We start from the raw sequence: 19647 nt of genomic DNA, 5'->3' as shown, positions 1-19647 counted from the left end.
GCTCAAATGAAACAAAAGATGTAGACATACCTAATAAAGAATGACTTCTTCGAGAGCTCTCTCTATTGAAGTTTACACACAAAAAACATATGCATCCTATACAACAAAAGAATAAACATAAAAGAATTTTAATTCATACAACTCAAAGAAATTGTATAAACTTGACAATGGGCCTGGCTGAGATAATGAAGATGAGTTCATCCCAAATATCATATATCCTCCACAATCAAAGTGGTGACTAACCTCACTAACCAATCCAGATAGAATAATAAAGCTAGAGAGTATTGAATAATGAAGAGCAACATGCTAATCGCCAAAACACAACAATTAGATGTTGAAATTTAGTAATTCAACAATCTACCACCAAATAAGGCTAAAAACTCACAACCCAATGCACAAAACTTTCAAGTAACAAGAGAGGTGTTTGCCAATTTAGACAGTCTACTTTATAACAAAAATTCAAGTACTAAAGCAATCACCTAATAGGAGAGGTGGCAACAACTTATCACCTGGCACTAGATGTTAAAAACACAAGCTAATAAGATGCTATGATGATGCAACAAATGAAAACCTCCAAACAATAGAACAATGGCTAAAAACAAGCCACCTAAAACTTGACAGTGATAGGTAATAATCAATAACGGCTAAATAGCAAATGATATGTAACCAATGGCTAAAATCTGCATGGTAGAGTGAGAAACCAACACAAAAGGATGAGGACTAAATGGAGGCACCTTGTCTATTTATAGATGTGGATGGACCCTCCCAAATAAGGGTTTCACAAAAACTCTCTCGAAACGCAAACCATTTTTGTATTTTTTATTAAATAAGCATGTTTCAAAGCTATTTAAGAGGCCAATTAGTATGCAATGCATTTCTTAGCTCAAAAGTACTCTCATCTTCTATTTTGCTCATTGATCAAGGATACTAGAATGGTAAAATATTCACTCAAGGTTCAATAGATTTTCACATGGGGCTTAAATGTTTGGCCTTTGAAGTTTAAGTTGGGGCTTAAATGTTTAGCTTTTTGAAGTCTCCTTGAACCTTGGGTTCTACAACTAATTGGAATCAAGTTCTAGAAGTGACTTATCTTACCTCATTCAACACAACTGAATAGACCCTCTTGTTCTCACAAAAGAAACCCACAAATTTATATTTCTCTGGGCAAACTGCATCAAGTGGAAGCATAAAGCCAGCTAACCTTGAAAGATATTCTCCGAGCTCACAAAACTCAACAATTATAGCTTTGCCACGCTGTAGCCTACACCTTCCCTTCACTCATAGATACTTTTGGAATTGCAGTTTCATTTGGCCTTTATCTCAAACCAATCGTCACCCATCCAAAGCTTTGCATGATGCACTTGCACAACTTTTTCTTGGTTTGCTAACATGAAAAAAAGGATTTCTAGAACAGCTGACCAACTGTGCTAGGCCCCACCCCCATCAATATAGAATACCCTGTATTTACAAGTGCAGTGTGTTTTTAGGTCACATTGCATGTTATGACATGTCATGTAAGGCCAAGTTTGACAAAAGAACTGTAATTGGCACGATGGCAAGAATAATTGGATTTAGAAAGGCAATATGTTGATATAAAACTAAAGCCTTCAATTTTGCATGTGCTACAAATGAGGCATTAAAAATAATTGTTCCAAAAGTGGAAGTTGCAGCTCTTGATACCAAGCACAAGACGAGACACCCACTTATACCAATTCGCCTAATCACAGAAACTTGTCTCAAATACAGGATCAATAGGACTTAAGAAATTCACTACTTCGGACAAAAGGACTTCAGCACAAGGCTTGACCATTGAAAGACAAATAAGCTAAGCACACTCTCTAAAGCCATCACAAGGAACCTGGACCCAAATATACTGAGCGGTGATAGGCAGAGTGGCCTAAGCCATTTTAACAGATTCCCATTGTTCTATTGACTGAACAAATACCATATTATGAGAAGTATGCAATCAGTCACTTTCATGTGAAGCAGCAACCACATTAACCATGCATGCAACCACATTTTTCTCTTTCTTGTCCCAACCCATACACCTGATCTAAAAGATATTGTCAACTGTTCAGAAGTACAGATGAAACCTTCAGCCATCATAGCAAAGCTCCGCTGGAAAAGACAAGAACAACAAAACCAGGAAAATCGTCACTTTTCACATCCTCCACCCAGCTGATAGATCTGTTTTTCACATTTTGTTCTTTAAGCTGTACAAAAGCACAGATTAAACATTGAGCCATTTGTATGGGCACTTTACCTTATGCTCATCTAGGGAAGATAAAGAAGATGAAGCAAGAACAATTGTTGTTCCTGATACTCCACTGATTAAATACTCTAACAGGATATAGATGCAGGGTATAAGATTTGTTCCCAAAGCTAATAGTGTTTAGTCTTCTAGTTGACAAAAAAAAGAGCACATGTTTATGTTTTCAGATTCACTGGACCACGATCAATGGTACACACCAAACGCCAAGACGTTTGGCTGCCAACTGCAGTGCTTTTCATTCATCTTTGTGACTCTTCAGAAGTCAACATCATGAGGCCCAAGCCTAACTGCTGTTGTAGCAGTTCCAGCTAACTTTTAAGTTTCTTCGCTCATGAAACGAAAGTTTCTGGCATCCAACATGTCTCCAGATCAATATTTCAGAATGCTCAAGAAGGATCATGTGTGCAAGCAGCCAAGAAGAGCTCCATGTACTCTTTTGAATCAAGCCGTACATGAAGCATCTTTAACTATAAAAACGCCACTGGATCCAGCTACTAAGAACAAAAGAAAATTTCGGCATGCCAGCTAGGGATGAAACATTAAAAGAACAGACATGAACCTAATCCATCAGAATTAAGTGTGCACCTTCTGGAAGACCGACTAGGCAAGCATTCTGTCTCATTGCTAACTGATACAGACGCTTTTGCCACAAAACTAGGATGCCCATTAATCACTCAACTCTCAATTCGAAGGATTCACCGTCTCTGTTCTCCAGAGATTACTGCTCCATGGCTGGAGGTGTATGTACCCTGATCAAGTCAATAACCTAAGCTTCACCAAATCATGGACCTACCTTCAATTTGTTCTGAACAAGACTTCCATAATCAGGAAGGCTCTCACAGCCAGGACAATTGTGCAGACTTTCATGGATGTAAATGTCACAGTCAAAACAGAAATGATGCTTGCACCTTGGGCAAGCCACTCTTACCCCAGTCATCCTTCCACCTATGAACAGAAGACTACAATCAGATCATTTTGCAAGACTTTACATAGTGAAACACAATTTACTTGTATTCTTAAAAAGTGATTAAGATCCAGACCTATCATATTCCATTTGCAATTCTTAGTGGAAACACTAACATGGAACCACACCTACCAGGAAAAGGGAGCTCTTGTTGGCATCCAAAACAAACTTTTGGCAGTTTCAATGCCATGCCAGTTGAGACTTCTTCAAATGCCGCAACAGGAAATAAATGGTGGTAGGACCTTGCAAGATGGGGAGATGAGACAAGTGTCAGCCCACATAGGCAGCATTCGGTGGGTAATTCACACACCCTTGCCTTGCATTGTGGACAGGTGTAGCAGCCACCAACTTTCACTTCTTTGTGACATGCACACAAAGCAACAGCTTCTTCAGAGCCTCTTGCAGGAAAGCCCATCCTAACAAGACTGGCAGTGGCAGACTCTGCAAGTGCTGGAGGAGGAGGGGCATGCTCCAAGATCAGCTCCTTCAAGTGACTCTGTGAGATGAGATAGCATCTGTTATGTTAAGAAATCACTCAATCATACACACAAGATTCACTGAATTTGAGTTCTAGAAGTGACTTATCTTACCTCATTCAGTGCAACAGAATAGACCCCTCCTGTTTGCTCACAGAGAAACCTACAGATGTATATTTCTGCAGACAAGCCTACAACTGAACAACGTATTTTTGCATCCCTGCACTTCTTTATTGTATCCACTATATCTCCTGGGTCACACGTACTCAACGCAGAGTATAATAGCAACACTTCCCTGTGACCATAAGACGGTATCTGACCAAGGAAACCCCTTGCAAGGTCCAATGCATTTTGAATAGATGCATCCCCACCAGTTTCCATGTTGCCACGCAAAGCTTTAATGTGTGCCTCTGGATTGCCACTTAGATCAGTCAGTCGCTGTGAGACACCATTTCTGATTATTATAAGTCCCAGATGACTCAGTGGATTCTGATCAAAAAATTCCCGAATGAATGACTCGACTGAATTAACAACTGCCACCATATTGTTTGGACGAAAATCCATCTCAGCTGCTGCCTAGCCAAAACACCCATTCAGTCAGCTACACAAATATAAGCTTGAAATTAGGGGGTGAGCACATTCATTAAAAATAGAGCACAGAAATAAAGTGAAATAACTAAAGAACAAGTATCAGTGCACAAGTTTCCTGGACTAAAATAGTGCATCCAAAAGAATCCTTTCCTGTTCCATACAATGCTTGAAATTCATGTCAATTGAGAGAACCCTGTTGCCAATACTTTCCCTATATGTGAGAGCAGTGTGAACACGCCTTTTTGGGTGCATGTATGTATAAAGCTCTAGCTAGTTGCAATGTCTCTTTGCCAATATAAATAAGACCATATACCTTCTTGTATGTTCTGTTTTCCTAGTTACCCAGACAGAGTCTTGAGTTTTCTCCCTCATTAAGTCTCACACTTCTCTTTGTGTTTCCTCTCCTAATTTCCAACATATGCTATTAGAGCAGGTTCACTTCCAGCATACGCTATTAGAAGGTTTACACTTTGTGCATTACCTTCTCACTGCACCAAATTCTCTATCAACAGCGCCAAATTTCCAGAGTCCTTGCATTTGTACTTTGCTACTTTCGCATGTCTGGAGTCACTCATATGCATGTCACTGCAGCAAAAATCATTGGACTCCAGAGCTCCGCTCATTTGTGTCACAGTCGGGCAAACCTCATTCCCTGCATGGCTCCCATGTCACTCTGTCTGCTGCTGCCTTCTCCGATTTGGAGGCTCTATTTAGTATTGACCAGAACATATGCTATACAACCTGAACCGTAAGATGTCGCCAAACACTATTGCTGCAGTAGCCCATCACATCTAACACCATCAATCACCAAAAAGCTCTTCCAGCCATCACCACATCAACCATCACAAGTTGCAGTATCTTATCCTTCTCTCTCCTCATCAACTTCTCCTTCTTCTCTCCTCAACATTTCTCTCTCCTTGCTCTCTCTCCCTGTGCCAATCATCTGGATGGATGGACTCAGTGCCTTGACCAGTATCTCAAGGAACTAGCATTCAACTATCCAAGTTGTGATGGGATATCTTGCACCAGCTCATCCCAAACTTTTTAGAGCTCAAGAGATCTAAGAATGGCAATAACAAGAAAAAGACGGCGACGGCATCATCACCAGCTGCATAGGATTCTAGAGGTAGTTTCAAATTTTTTCCTTTCCTTTGCACCTATCATACCATTGCTAGAAATTGGGATGTGCATTCAATTGGGAATGTACCTTAAATCAAGGTTGTTGACTTGCCAAAAAGTCAAAGAGACACATACCATATCCAATGACATCCATACCATTTGGAGGATGTTCTTCACCCTCCTCTTCACAAATAGGATTTCCGACTATAAGGAATTGGAAGCACGAAGAAAGCCGGAGGAGGAAGCAGCTATGTCACAAGCAAAGTTATGTCATGCTCACATGGGGCATGTTAACTATGGCAGTTTGATGCTTACACAACGTACTCAGATGTTTGTTGGCTTACCTCTCTTGGAAATACCTCCTGAGCATATTTGTGAGGGATGCATTTTGAGAAAAATGCATCAGTTCTCTTTTCCTCGTAATGTTGCTTTTAAGGCAATGGCTAGGTTGCAGATTGTGCATTCGGATGTATGTGGACCTATGCAGACAGTCATTGGGTGGCAGACAAAGTCATTGGGTGGATGTTATTATTTCGTCACCTTCATTGATAACTTTACTCGTTTTTGTTAGGTATGTTCATTGGTGAAAGAGTCAAAAGTGTATGATGCATTTTTTGCTTTTATTACACTTGTAAAAAATCGATCTGGCTGTCGGATTAAGACTCTCCATTCAGACTGAGGAGGCAAATATATGTCTTCTTTGCTGAATAATTTTTTGAAGTAAAAAGGCATTGCACATCAATATACTACTACATATACTCCACAGCAGAATGGGGTTGTAAAAAGAAAGAATCAATCACTCAAGGAGATGGCCAAATGTATGCTGAAAGCTAAAAATTTGCCACATGATTTTTGGATGGAAGCAATTATGCATGCTTGTCACATTTTGAACAGGTGCCCTACCAAGGCATTGAAAAATGTCACGCCTTTTTAGGCTTGGAACAGCCATAAACCTTTAGTTGGTCACTTTCGTACTTTTAGGTGTTTTGCATATGCTTATATTCCAAAATTATTGAGAAAGAAGTTGGACAATAAGGCTGCCAAGTGCATATTTGTGGGGTATAATAGTGCGAGCAAAGGGTATAGATTGTATGATCCTGTTTCCAAGAAAGTCTTTGTCAATAGGGATGTGATTTTTGATGAAAAATCAAAATTATCTCTTGCTGGTTTTGACACATATCAAGCTACAAATGATGTGTCTGAAGGGCTGCTCCCTATTTCTTTTAGTGATACATTTGGAGCTTCATTAAATGAACAACATGTTCAACCAGCTACTCCATTAATCAATGCAGAAATTCAGTCTATGGCTGATTTGAATATTCAACGAGATATTGAATTTAAGGTTCATCAACAGTACATACATAATCAAGAGGCTAGACAAATGCCTAGATGGTACTTGCAAACTTTAAAAGACAGTCCAGATATATTGGTAAACTCCTTCAGAGATTTGGATCCAGGATTACAAGCCAATTAGCACACCGATGGAGACTAGACCCAATGGCTTTGCATGATGACAATGATCTATTTGACATTCATACATATACGTTGGATACCTCATTTATTAATGCAACACAAGGCCAAATATTCAATTTGCAGTTTTACCCCTAACCAAATATATGCACAACCCACAAATGTCACATTGGCAAGTTGTGAAGCGTGTTTTTCGTTACTTGCAAGATACAAGGACTCTTGGATTGCTTTATGCCAAGGGAGGACCGCTGCAATTACACGCTTACAATGATTCCAATTGGGCTAGTGATTTTGATTCACGTCACTCTACAAGTGGAAATTGTTTCTGTCTTGGCTTGGCTTGCATTTCTTGGCTTGGCTTGCATTTCTTGGCTTAGCAAGAGGCAATCCACCATTGCCACATCGTCTTGTGAAGCTGATGTTAGAGATCATAGCCTGATCAGGGGATCAGGGGCAGCAGGGCAGGTTTGGTGGCAGTCTGCACAGTCGGACTGCCACGTGGCAGTCCGACTGCCTGCAGCCCAGTCGGCTGCATTTAATGCAGCCGACCTGTTCTGGTTGCGCCCTATTTCTGGCGCCCTATTTTCTGGCAGATCTCGGCTATTTATACCCGACGTTCCCAGCAATCTTACACACTTCTCTGACGCAGATTACAGACCGGTGGCGCGCAGATTCTGTCTCTGTTCACAGATTTCAGACAGCAGACAGTGCAGACTGCAGCAAACTTCGAGGTGGACAGCAGGTTGCATCATCGAGGTGGAGACACGCAGTCCAGCGCACTGCGCCCGTGTATATCTTTGTATTCAGCATTCTTTATACAGCAGATCTTCATCGTCCACTGTCTCTTTCTCTCCCTTCTCTATCTGCGTTCTCTCTCTCTCAGTCCTACGCTTCCGCACCGCTGCACTCTGACATGGTATCAGAGCTGTTTTTAAGGGCTGACTGAGCGCAGAATTGACCTGAAGAGGAGTTTCCATCGCGACACAAATTTGCGTTTTTTTGCGTTTAAGGGCAAACAGGAGGGCTGCGCCTTGGAACAAGGCTGAAACGAGTGTGGGCGCACAGGAAAGGAGTACAGGTGGTGGATTTGTTGCTGTTTACTGTTGTTTGACGCGGAGGAAGTTTGAGTTTTCAGCCTACAAGTGCAGGTTTTGCTTTTTCATCGCCTCCGGCGGGTGAAGAAGCTTCAGGACACGGAAGAGCCTTAGTAGGCTAAGTTTTCCCAATCAGAGGGGGCTGCTTTTGCGTTTGTGAAGGCATTGCAGGTGAAGATGTCTACAGAGATGGACTTGAGTTCCAAGCGATTATGGACCGGAAGGTGCCTGTCTTACCGGCTCTTCCTACAGATCAAAAGCTCGACGGCGACAACTACCGCATTTGGTGCGTCATGATGTTGGCCATCCTTGAGTCCTATGATTTGGCGGAGTTGGTACAGGAGGAGATTGACCGGCCCTCGGTAAGAGATGAGTCCAAACTCTCTTCCGATGCTCGTGCGGAGTTAGCCAAGGCCAAGTCTCATTGGGACAAACTGAATGCCAAGATTCGATCCTTTCTCTTTCTATCATGCACTACAGCCGTGATCGCTCACATCGAGCACTTGACGGTGGCTCGGGAGATATGGCTGGAGCTTGATCAAATGTACAATCGGATGACCCTGATGAAGAGGGTTTCTTTGGAGGTTCAGATGCGGACCTTGTCCGTAAATAAGTCTTCTTCGCTACGGGAGCACATTAACAAGCTAAGGCAGCTATAGATGCAGGTTCAGAATGCAGGGAAGCCGATTTCCTCCGAAGACATGGCGATCACACTATTGTCCCAGTTGCCGCCACGATTCGTACATTTTACTCTGCCCTTATTGCTTCAGGGCGAGAGTCTACTCTTCGCTGGGAAGAGTTGGTTCCTATGGTTTTGGACCAAGACGAACAGTTAAAGGGACAGAATGCTTCCAAGTCGAAGGCGCTGACAGGTCAAGCCTCTCAGAAGAAGAGGAATGACCAAAAGAAGAAGAAGGGGGATAACAAGTCCAAGAAGGACAAGGAGAAGGACAAGGACAAAGATTCCACATGCCATATTTGTGGAAAGACTGGCCATTGGAAGAAAGATTGCCCTGACAAAGACACGAAGGACACCAAGAAGAAGGACACCAAGGATTCTGGAGAGGGGGCTGCACCCTCATCAGCTGCATTTCTTCATCTAGCTGTCATTGAGGACGCTTCACTGAATGCTTCTGATGCTGCGATGACGGCTCCCCAGGCTCGAGAGTGGATTGTTGATAGTAGTGCCTCACGGCACATGACTCCTTCATCAGATGGTGTTGCCCAGCTGCGACCCTCGCGTGGGCAGATTCTCATTGGAGACAGCTCTTCAGTTTCGATTGCAGGTCGGGGTAAGATGCAGCTTATTCCGGATGGACGAGGTGGTACCCATACCTCAGAGGTTTTGCATGTACCAGGATTAGGGTACCATCTCCTTTCAGTTCATAAGATTTGCTCCCTTGGCCTTTTGGTGGAGTTTGACAGTACTACAGTGCGAGTCCTTGATCGGGGATCAAGGAAGGTTCTCTCATCCGGATATGAGGAGAACAGCATTTATAAACTGAAGACTTCCACTGCCCTCTCTACTCTTCTTCTTACCTCACAGTCACAGTCAGAATTATGGCATGCTCGGTTTGGTCACCTGAACTATGACTATCTTCGGAGGGCGTCACGTGGACAGCTTGTTCGAGGGTTGCCGGGTATAGTGGTGAGCCAGCAGCCATGTGTCTCCTGCATTCGGGGGAAGCAGCATAGGGATGCCATTCCCCACACAGCTTCGCGGCGGTCTACTTCACTGATGGAGCTAGTATCTACGGATCTATGTGGCCCTATGAGGAATGAGTCCTTGCGTGGGAGCTCGTACTTCATGCTGATCGTGGATAACTATAGTAGGCTGACATGGGCCTACTTTTTGACATTAAAGTCAGAAGCTTTCTCGCACTTCAAGGATTAACTTCTCTTTGAGGAGAACCGATCAGGCCGGAAGTTGAAGACCTTGCGATCCGACAAGGGAGGTAAATTTGTGTCTAATGAGTTTGCTCGATTTTGTGCAGATAGAGCAATTCACCAGGAGTTTGCCATTACTAATACTCCTCAAGAAAATTGTATTCTTGAACGGAAAAACCGCAGTGTGATCGACATGGCGCGCACCATGATGGAGCACCGACAGACCCCTCAGGTTCTGTGGGCCGAGGCTGTGGCTACTGCAGTCCACATCCTCAATCGATCCCCTACTTCGGCCGTGGAAGGGATGACCCCATTTGAGGCTTATTTTGGGACGAAGCCAGATGTTTCTTACTTTCGGGTCTTTGGATGTGATGCCTATGTTCACATTCCCAAGGCTCACCGTGATAAATTTGAAGCGGCTTCCCGAAAACACGTATTTATTGGCTACAGCTCCCAGTCCCAAGGCTACCGACTGTATGATCCCGTCAAGCGGGATGTGTACACTAGCCGTGATGTGCGGTTTGTGGAGGTTCCGGCTACTTCACCGGGTGAGGAGCATCCCGTTCTTGGAGATCCAGGGGAGAGTTAGGCTCCTTCTACAGTTCCACTGGAGCCCGTGCCTTTTGATTATGATTCTGTTTCTGACACAGAGTCTACTGTTCCACCGGACACCTCTGAGGAGTTACTGCCGGTGGATATTCCAGAGTCTTCTGCTGATGGAGAACGTCGAGGGGAGGTTCGGCCTCCTCCTCGCTGGGCTCGTGACACACTCCGTGATTCAGGGATCGAGGGGGTTCCTGAGGAGTGGGGACCGCAGGATGGTCCGCGGCGGTCACGGAGGCACTAGGCACACTCTACGGAGCTTGTTTGCTCCAACTATTGTTTGATGACCTGTGTTATGCAGGATCGAGAGCCCACCTCCGTGAAGGAGGCTTTACAATCCACCCCATGGAAGAAAGCTATGAAAGCTGAGTTGGAGGCTATTGAGAGGAATGGCACTTGGTCACTCGTGCCCCGCCCCCCGAAGAAGAAGGTGATTGGAGTCAAGTGGGTCTTCAAGACCAAATACCTCAGTGATGGTACTTTGGATAAGCACAAGGCTCGCCTTGTTGCTAAAGGTTTTGCATAGCGCCCAGGTATTGACTGTCATGACACTTTTGCCCCCACAGCTCGTGTGGTGACCGTTAGAGTTGTTCTTGCTTTGGCTGGCCATAGGAGATGGCCTGTTTATCAGTTGGATGTGAAGTCGGCCTTCCTGAATGGTGATTTGAAGGAGGAGATCTATGTTGAGCAGCCTCCTGGCTTTGGTTCTTCAGATGGGAAAGTCTACAGGTTGAAGAAGGCCTTGTATGGCCTCAAGCAGGCTCCGCGTGCATGGAACGAGAAGATTGATTCGTTCCTTCAGTCTCAGCTGGGATATCGGCGGTCCAAGGCTGATCCGCAGCTGTATGTTCACACTTCCGAGGATGGTTGTGTGTTGTTTGTATTATATGTTGATGATTTGATTGTCACAGGTGATGATGCACAGCAGGTCCAGGAGACGAAGTCAGCTTTACATCGGACGTTCAAGATGACGGATTTGGGTCTACTCCGTTTCTTTTTGGGCCATGAGATTTATCAGTCTCAGAGGGGGATCTTTATCTCTCAACAGAGATATGTACAGAGCTTTTGGTGTCAATGAGATGGAGGATTGTCGGGCCCTCTCTACTCCTATGGATCCGAACTGAAAGGCCACTTCCCATTCAGCTTCTCCTTTGGCGGATGCGTCCCGCTATCGACAGTTGATTGGGTCCTTGATTTGGCTTCTCAACACCAGGGTTGATCTATGTTTTGCTGTTGGGCTCTTGGCAGGGTTCATGAGTGAACCTAAGACGATGCATTGGCAGGTTGCTCAGAGGATACTTCGGTATCTGAGGGGGACGTCTGATTTAGGGATTCATTACCCCGCAGGGACAGATGGGTCAGATCTTGTTCTTGCAGGTTGGAGCGACTCGGATTGGGCCGGTGACGTAGACCACAGGCGGTCTACTACAGGTTACTGTTTTACTTTGGGTGCAGGTGTTATTTCATGGAGTAGCAAGAAGCAGCCCACGGTAGCCCTTCCATCTACTGAGGCGGAGTATCAGGCCGCTTCTTCCACCACCTGCGAGGTTGTGTGGCTTCGGACATTATTGGAGAAGCTTGGGTGCCCCCAGACTCGTTCTACATTGCTGCGATGTGACAATGAGAGTTGCATTGCCTTGGCAAGGAACCCTGTTTTTCATGCCCGGACGAAGCACATTGAGATCCAGTACCACTTCATCCGAGAAAAGCTTCTGGATGAGACCATCACTGTGGAGTATTGCAAGACGGAGGACAATCTTGCGGATTTGTTTACGAAGGCACTTCCTCAGGCTCTACTTCGGAGACATTCCAGATCCCTCAGGCTTCTGCCCTGTCCAGGCTCTGAGAGGGGGTGTTAGAGATCATAGCCTGATCAGGGGATCAGGGGCAGCAGGGCAGGTTTGGTGGCAGTCTGCACAGTCGGACTATGCAGTCGGACTGCCACGTGGCAGTCCGACTGCCTGCAGCCCAGTCGGCTGCATTTAATGCAACCGACCTGTTCTGGTTGCGCCCTATTTCTGGCGCCCTATTTTCTGGCAGATCTCGGCTATTTATACCCGACGTTCCCAGCAGTCTTACACACTTCTCTGACGCAGATTACAGACCGGTGGCGCGCAGATTCTGTCTCTGTTCACAGATTTCAAACAGCAGACAGTGCAGACTGCAGCAGACTTCGAGGTGGACAGCAGGTTGCATCATCGAGGTGGAGACACGCAGTCCAGCGCACTGCGCCCGTGTATGTCTTTGTATTCAGCATTCTTTATACAGCAGATCTTCATCGTCCACTGTCTCTTTCTCTCCCTTCTCTCTCTGCGTTCTCTCTCTCTCAGTCCTACGCTTCCGCACCGCTGCACTCTGACAGCTAAATACAAGGCAACTTTCACTACTACATTTGAATGTCTATGGCTAAGACGTTTGTTGGCTGATCTTGATGTATCTGTCACAGAGCCTACTCCTTTGTTTACTGATAGTCAAAGTGCCATTGCAGTGGCACGGAACCCAATGTTTCATACACACATGAAACACATAGAGATACATTATCACTTTGTCAGAGAGAGGCTGCATACATGGGATATTAGCCTTGTCTACTGTCCTACCAACAACAATGTGGCAAATATCATCACCAAAATTCTTCCTCGTGACAAATTTGAAGCATTTCGCAATGCTTTAAATTTAATCTCCTTTGGTAGATGATTCTTGTATGCTGATCACTTTTCACTCCGAGGGGGTTTGTTGGGTTTGACTTACACCTACGCTCACAAAAGAGTGTTGGTGATCCACAGTAGGACACTAGGGCACTTTTTACTCTCCGTAAGAGAGGTTTTTCCCCCCACTTACGTTATTCTCTATTTGTGTATTTATGTTACACAATTCGGTCACTCACCACACTTTACACACTTTTGAGTGTGAACACACCTTAAGGCACTTACATAACCCTAAGGTCTAAGGGTTGTACTTTATACTTTCACTTACACACTTGGAATTGAAGTGTGTCCAGCTATGCACACACACACACACTCTCTCTCTCTCTCTCTCTCTCTCTCTCTCTCTCTCTCTCTCTCTCTCTCTCTCTCTCTCTCATACACACACACAATTCACCCTATCCTTAGCTTAGAGCTATCATCTCCATCTAAAACCCACTTGGCTGGCAGAGATCTCATTCGGTTTTCTTCCTCTTCGGCAAATGCACACTCCGACTACATTATCTTTCTCCATCTCCAGTGTTGCCATCATCATCAGCCTGATCTAGTGCCCTCACTGATGTTGTGGGCTGCGTGCAAGGGCTGATCCTTCTATATTCAACATTTATTCCTTGTTCAGTGCAAGTTTCTTTTCTTCTTTTCTTGTAGATTCTCTCTCTCTTCCTCTGCATTCGAGTTCCTTTTTCTATTGCACTCTCTCACAATTGACACCTTGGTAAGACCAAACAACATTACCAAACACTATTTATGTCCTTTCTAGTCTTAGATGTCATCTTAGGAACATCCTAATTTTCTACTCTATGTGATCCAAGTTCAACTATGATCAACATTGACATCAATGAGGGAATTTTGCTATTTCTACTCTATGATCTTGATTCAAGTAGGATCAACATTGACACCAATGTTTTCTCCAACACAACTCAACATTCGCTTAATCACCCAAGGCTTGGGTACCATATTTCTATCTATTGCCATTTGTTGTACGTAGTATGCCGTTGAGGGTTTTCTAGCGCCTACTATGGTATAAGACATTGATATCAATGACAAAATTTTGCTCTTTCTACTCTATGATCTTGGTTCAAGTAGAATCAACATTGACACCACACAACATTCGCTTAATCACCCAAGGCTTAAGTATCCATGTTTCTATCTATTGCCATTTGTTGTACATAGTATGCCGCTGAGGGTTTTCTAGTGCCTACTATGGTATAAGACATGGCAAACATTTAGAGGATCTTGTTGAGTGGCTACTTTTTGAGCCATACATCATTGTATAGATCACCCATATCCAAGATAGGGTGTTGGTTGTATAAATATAATGGGTATGGGCACTGTATTTATGCATCATGTCACAAACTTCAATGGGTACCACATTTAGGGCAATATGTGCCTTCATTCACACTAGCCAACCTAATCATTCTCTCCTCTCCAAATGTGACCAACCTAGTTGCTTGTGCGCTCAATTATTGTCTATTTTATAGACCTCTGGTCCTCATTCGTCATCTTCGCATCACCTAGCATCCTTGGAGAGGGGGAGATTGGAGGCACTATGGCTGGTCCTTTGAGTGTATCGTTCTCGTGCTTTCTATTATGAATTTTGTTCCCAATACATGAGTCTTCTCTGAGTTCATTGTTCTTTCTTGTTCATTGTTCACTATGTTGTGCTCCATGCCTTGTGTTTATTGCTTCCACTTCCATGATGCATTGTCACGATACAAAAAAATCTTGAAAAGAAGTAGGACTGAAGAAATTAATAAAATGAATGACTCATTAACTAAGGGCAAAGCTCCTCCTACTCCCCCTGGGCAAAGTGATGGATACTCACAAGAAGGAGATGACCACAACGTTGCCATCTTGCTCAATTACCCTTGCGTTTGGGCTCCACCTAGGCTGTCCATAATTTCAAAGGCCTGACAGTGTAGAGTTCAGTGTGGTTTTAAGACTAGAATGGCTTCAAAGAGACACAAGTGTGTCAGATCACTGCCATAAAATAGCTTGATGCCTCCCCTTCAAAGAGACACAAGTGTGTCAGATCACTGCCATAAAATAGCTTGATGCCTCCCCTGCTGCATCCTTCTTGCGGGTAGGGGAATGTTGCTACAACATTTCTTATGAAGATTCTTGATCTAACAAACCTATTAATTTCTTTAAGTTGGTTTGTGCATATGTTCCTTTGGTGAGTCATTGAGTTACACAACCCTGTTACATGGATATTTGCTAGCAATGTCTCTATCGATTATTTATTCCAGTTCCAAAAATGAATTATCATGACTCCAGTCCTGGGCTCCTTTGCCCACGATGTAGCCTGAGAACTCAGCTGTAAACTCAAGAATCAAAGGCTGCATGTGTTAGAACCTACACGAATTGAATGCATCATGCCAAGTGCGCCTCCCAAAAGGTTATGGATGCAGATGCGTGCACCAAAAAAGATTCTTTAACACGGTGCATGATCAGCAATAAGCATATGCACAAAAGGATATGGAGGATGCGTAGCTGGAAAGCTCAGGCAGCTCACCCGAGAGAGGTCGACAATAATGTACAGGTAACGGATGATGCCACGCCGGATGCGAGGTCCTGCAACAGCCTGGATTCGGCGACGATGCTGGCGCTGCTGCTCGGCTTTGTCCAGCGGCTGGAGGAGGCCGGATTCATCCTCCTGGAGAGCCTCCCAGGACCGATCATCGGCGTAGGCTCTTTCCCAAGCTTCCTGGCCCTTCCCGACCTCCTCTGCCTCGTTTTCCTCGTCTGCATCGTCGTCTTCGGTATTGAATGGCAGCCGAGAAGCCATTGGAGTAATTCGAGCCTCTCTGCCTCAAGAGCTGCTGCTACTCATGGCGCTTGTTGCGGCCTCTGCTGTTGCCTCTGAAGCTCCACTGTCGCATAGGCTTACAGCTACCCCTGTGTCTCCGTAACGACCAGTAGCGGTGTGTGCGCCCCACTAAACGCCTCCGAAAAAATTAGCTTCACGTATTTTGATGCTATTCTTGAAAATGTCATAATTTGTTCAGCGAGACTAACAGCTTCACAACTCAAAAGTCTAATGTTCTTCTTGAAATTGTTTTGATTTAAGGTTTAGGGTTTAGGGTCCTAAGCAAAGCTTAGAGTCCGGTCGTGCCCAGATAAAATTGACTTCCACAAGTTGTGAGAGTCAAAATTTTATGTGTGGTAAGTTTTCTTGACTTGATCTCCTTGAAAAAGCATAAGTTGTGAGACTAGGTAGGTTTTATTGACTTGATCTCCTTAAAAAAAGGGACTTCTAAGAATCAAATGAGGATACTATGAGCTGTGGCTCGCTCAAGTCGATTGACTTGAGCACACTTGGCAAGCGTGGTGAAGTCCCAAGGTCACACTACAATAATACAACTTATAGGAAATCCACTACAGCAAGGAAAGAGAACAATCTAGTCCATTATGAAAGGAGAGAGAAACTATTGCGTAGTTAGCTCCTCCAATCAACAAGCGCCATGTATTTTGCACTTCAGAAAGTTGATGTAGTCCCTCCATATTTAGAGGGACTACATCAACCCTCCAAAGTTGGGCCTGAAGGCTAAACGAAATCATGTTATCCTTCCACACTTTCATTTTTTGGTGCCTCATCGAGTCACCCAGGTTAAGAGACCTAGGCATGTCGCACAACTTCAATGAGACCAATGCCCATTTTTGACAAATGAGAATACAATGAATCTTGCCTTAAAAGTGATATCCTAATGGTTAAAAGCTTCTATTCATATCATATACTTGTAGGTTCAAGTCTTGTGACATGTGTTACTTGGTTGGACACCTATCTTCACATAAATGATACCAAGAGGCATATTCCACAGTGGATTCCGTGAGGCTTCGCAATAGATTCCATAAAACTATATTTATTTGCCAGATCTCGTACACAAGGTGGATTCCTTGTGTGAGAAGTTGATGGGGACGCCGGTCCTTTTTGGGCGTCATGTTAATTTAATATGCACGTGGGTGACTCCATAGTGGGTGATTCCGCAAAATACATATTTAAATTAATGGACGTTTATGAGTTTAGAGTGCACTCGTATTAAATTAAGGTTAGGACAGAGTTCCAATCTGTTTATTTATTTTGTAGCTAAAGACTACTAGATATTCACTATTGTTTGTTTATTTTATTTGTAAACAATTATGAATGATTCAGTTGATGTGTAGAACAAACAATGGTGGCTTTGGGTAGCACTAAGCGTTAACGTAAGTCCAAGTGTAAATTTTATTATTAAAATTATTACTCTATTTGTAAGTTATAAGTTTAAACTTCTTTAGTAATAATTAGATCATTGTCTTTAGTACTATTAATTTATTTATTTTTAAATATAGATTATTTTAAAATATGAGATTTAAGATATGTTTTTATTGAAATAAGCTTTCTTTATGGAATACTTGTTATTTTCTTAATGTGGTAAAGTTTAGAAGGCCTTTCTAGCTTTCTTTATAAAAGCAATACGATCGCGCGCAAAACAGAAGAATAGGGTGAAAACTTAGTTTTTTTGTTTCTCCCTCATTCGGAATCGAAAGCTAGAGCTTCAAGAGTCGTTTTGGGGGTTTTAGCATGCTTCGGATATGATAGTGATGTCAAAACATCAAGATTCAGAGCACAAAATTTTCTATAGCAACTACAGCATGTTACAGAATACCTCTTAACTCTTAAAACTCTATATTTCAATTGATATTTGTAATTTCTTTGTAATTATATGTAAGATATGTCAGCAAATATCCATGTAAAAATATAATATATAATTAAGGATGGCGAGCCATGGCTTTTGCCATGGGGGAGGTTGGGCCTAATCGTGTATTTTTCTCTTGTCTTTCTCAATCTATTGAGTTATTCAAATCCTCTTATGTATTATAATGTTGTTTGTATTTAATAGTTGAGATGTTTGATTTATTAGATTTTTTTACTAAATTATTTGTTTATGATTGAGATTTGATTTGCTAGATTTGCCAAGTGTTCCACTTTGTAACAATAAAGGGTTCAGTTCATATTGGCTCTTGCCCACTCCACTATTTGGTCTCTTCTTTTGGCAAGTCACCAAGGAGAAGGAGATCCATTTCTCTTTTCAATAATAACTTCCCTTGGATTCCAACCATGATTAATGTTTTGAAGCTTGTAAAGGATGTACATATCCTCGTGTGTGTATGTGTAAGGTATGTGTATATAGATGCATGCATTCAAGACGTGTGTGTGTGTGTGTGTGTGTGTGTGTGTGTGTGTGTGTGTGAAGTAGGAATATCCTAGCATATGGCTCTTAAATCTATCATCTTCAGTCCTTGCATTCAAATATTCTAGTCATCCTTACCCTCAAATATATTGATCTATCCATTTGTTGTTGTAGCATTAAAAGGTAATTATAAAGAGGACAAAGCCACATGGAAATGTTATAGGCTTTGCTAGTTTTGAAGTCTTTGAGTGGGACTTAGGTATTCTTCCTCTAGTCATCTTTTCTTTATGCAAGGTCATTAAGGACTTTTTCTTTGTACAAGGAGGACTAAGGAGAGAATGGCCTCCAATCCCAACTTCATAAAGATCTACACTTAACGTTGTCCACATTGCCTCTATCACCAATATGAATTAGCCTTCGTTTCTTTGCATCAATGTTGAGTAGCAATCTTAGCTTGTGAGACACCTCTTTTGTTTATAGTGAGTAGCCTTCATTTCTTTGCATCGATGAGTAGCAATCTTAGCTTGTGAAATCACCTATTTTGTTTATAGTGAAAATATTAACAACATTGGAGCACATTTCATTATCACAAAGAAGGATACAATGGGGTGTAAACTCAAGCATCTCTCTCTCTCTCTCTCTCTCTCTCTCTCTCTCTCTCTCTCTCTCTCTCTCTCTCTCTCTCTCTCTCTCTCTCTCTCTCTCTCTCTCTCTCTCTCTCTCTCTCTCTCTCTCTCTCTCTCTCTCTCAATGTGTTATTCATGTCCATTATGCACAATGAACTTTGTGTAGTTTTCCTCTTTTGCTTATTTTCACTCTATCCATCAAGTACAACAAGAAGAATTTCTAATCATGTGCACACCCAATAGCCTTTCATTCTAAGGGTCTCACACAAAGGGACACCACTATCAACACATATGCATGGACAATCTTAGTCGCTTTTTATTAAAGTTTCTTTAGAAATGAAATCTCTACACTAGTACAACATTTCTCTAAGATGTATTAGCAAATCTTGTCCCATTCTCACGTCACAAGCAAAACACATTGTGTGCTAGAGCCATGGTCATTGCACACGATCTGTGTGCGTGTACATGTGTGTGCGTGTAGGCAAAGTCTAGGACTCAAGGTCAACAAAGGCACCTACTATCATGTCAAAGTAATCAAACATGTAGATCAATACCTTCACATTACTTTTTCCAAGGATGGTACAAAATACATTCAAGTTTAGGTTGCCATTAATGGGGGAATCACCATCACGCAAACTAGTGAGTAAAGGCTCGTTTTCACCCGTTCTCCAA

The 19647-nt window shown here is 42.9% G+C and overlaps 1 protein-coding gene across 2 annotated transcripts; it reads right to left on the bottom strand.

Annotated features, from left to right (window-relative positions):
• Positions 1 to 1625: 1625 nt before the first annotated feature.
• Positions 1626 to 16170, bottom strand: GTF2H2 (general transcription factor II H2). 2 transcript variants are annotated; one of them, XM_087693190.1, is made up of 4 exons: positions 15694 to 16170; positions 3827 to 4288; positions 3369 to 3732; positions 1626 to 2118 (listed from the first exon to the last, which is right to left on the bottom strand). In XM_087693190.1, exons 1-4 carry the CDS (start codon positions 15964 to 15966, stop codon positions 2096 to 2098), a joined length of 1122 nt encoding a protein of 373 aa, XP_087549316.1. In that variant the 5' UTR covers positions 15967 to 16170; the 3' UTR covers positions 1626 to 2095. The 2 variants fall into 2 exon arrangements, with proteins under 2 accessions (XP_087549316.1, XP_087549315.1); XM_087693189.1 differs by having other exon boundaries at positions 1629 to 3217; positions 15694 to 16167.
• Between the last annotated feature and the right edge of the window lie 3477 nt (positions 16171 to 19647).

Source organism: Lygodium microphyllum, chromosome 14 (assembly GCF_053477565.2).
Source record: "Lygodium microphyllum isolate KBCC chromosome 14, Lygodium_microphyllum_v1.1.10, whole genome shotgun sequence".
Classification (NCBI taxonomy): Eukaryota; Viridiplantae; Streptophyta; class Polypodiopsida; order Schizaeales; family Lygodiaceae; genus Lygodium; species Lygodium microphyllum.
Note: the sequence above shows the minus strand (reverse complement) of the source record. Positions and strands in the feature narration are given on the sequence as shown.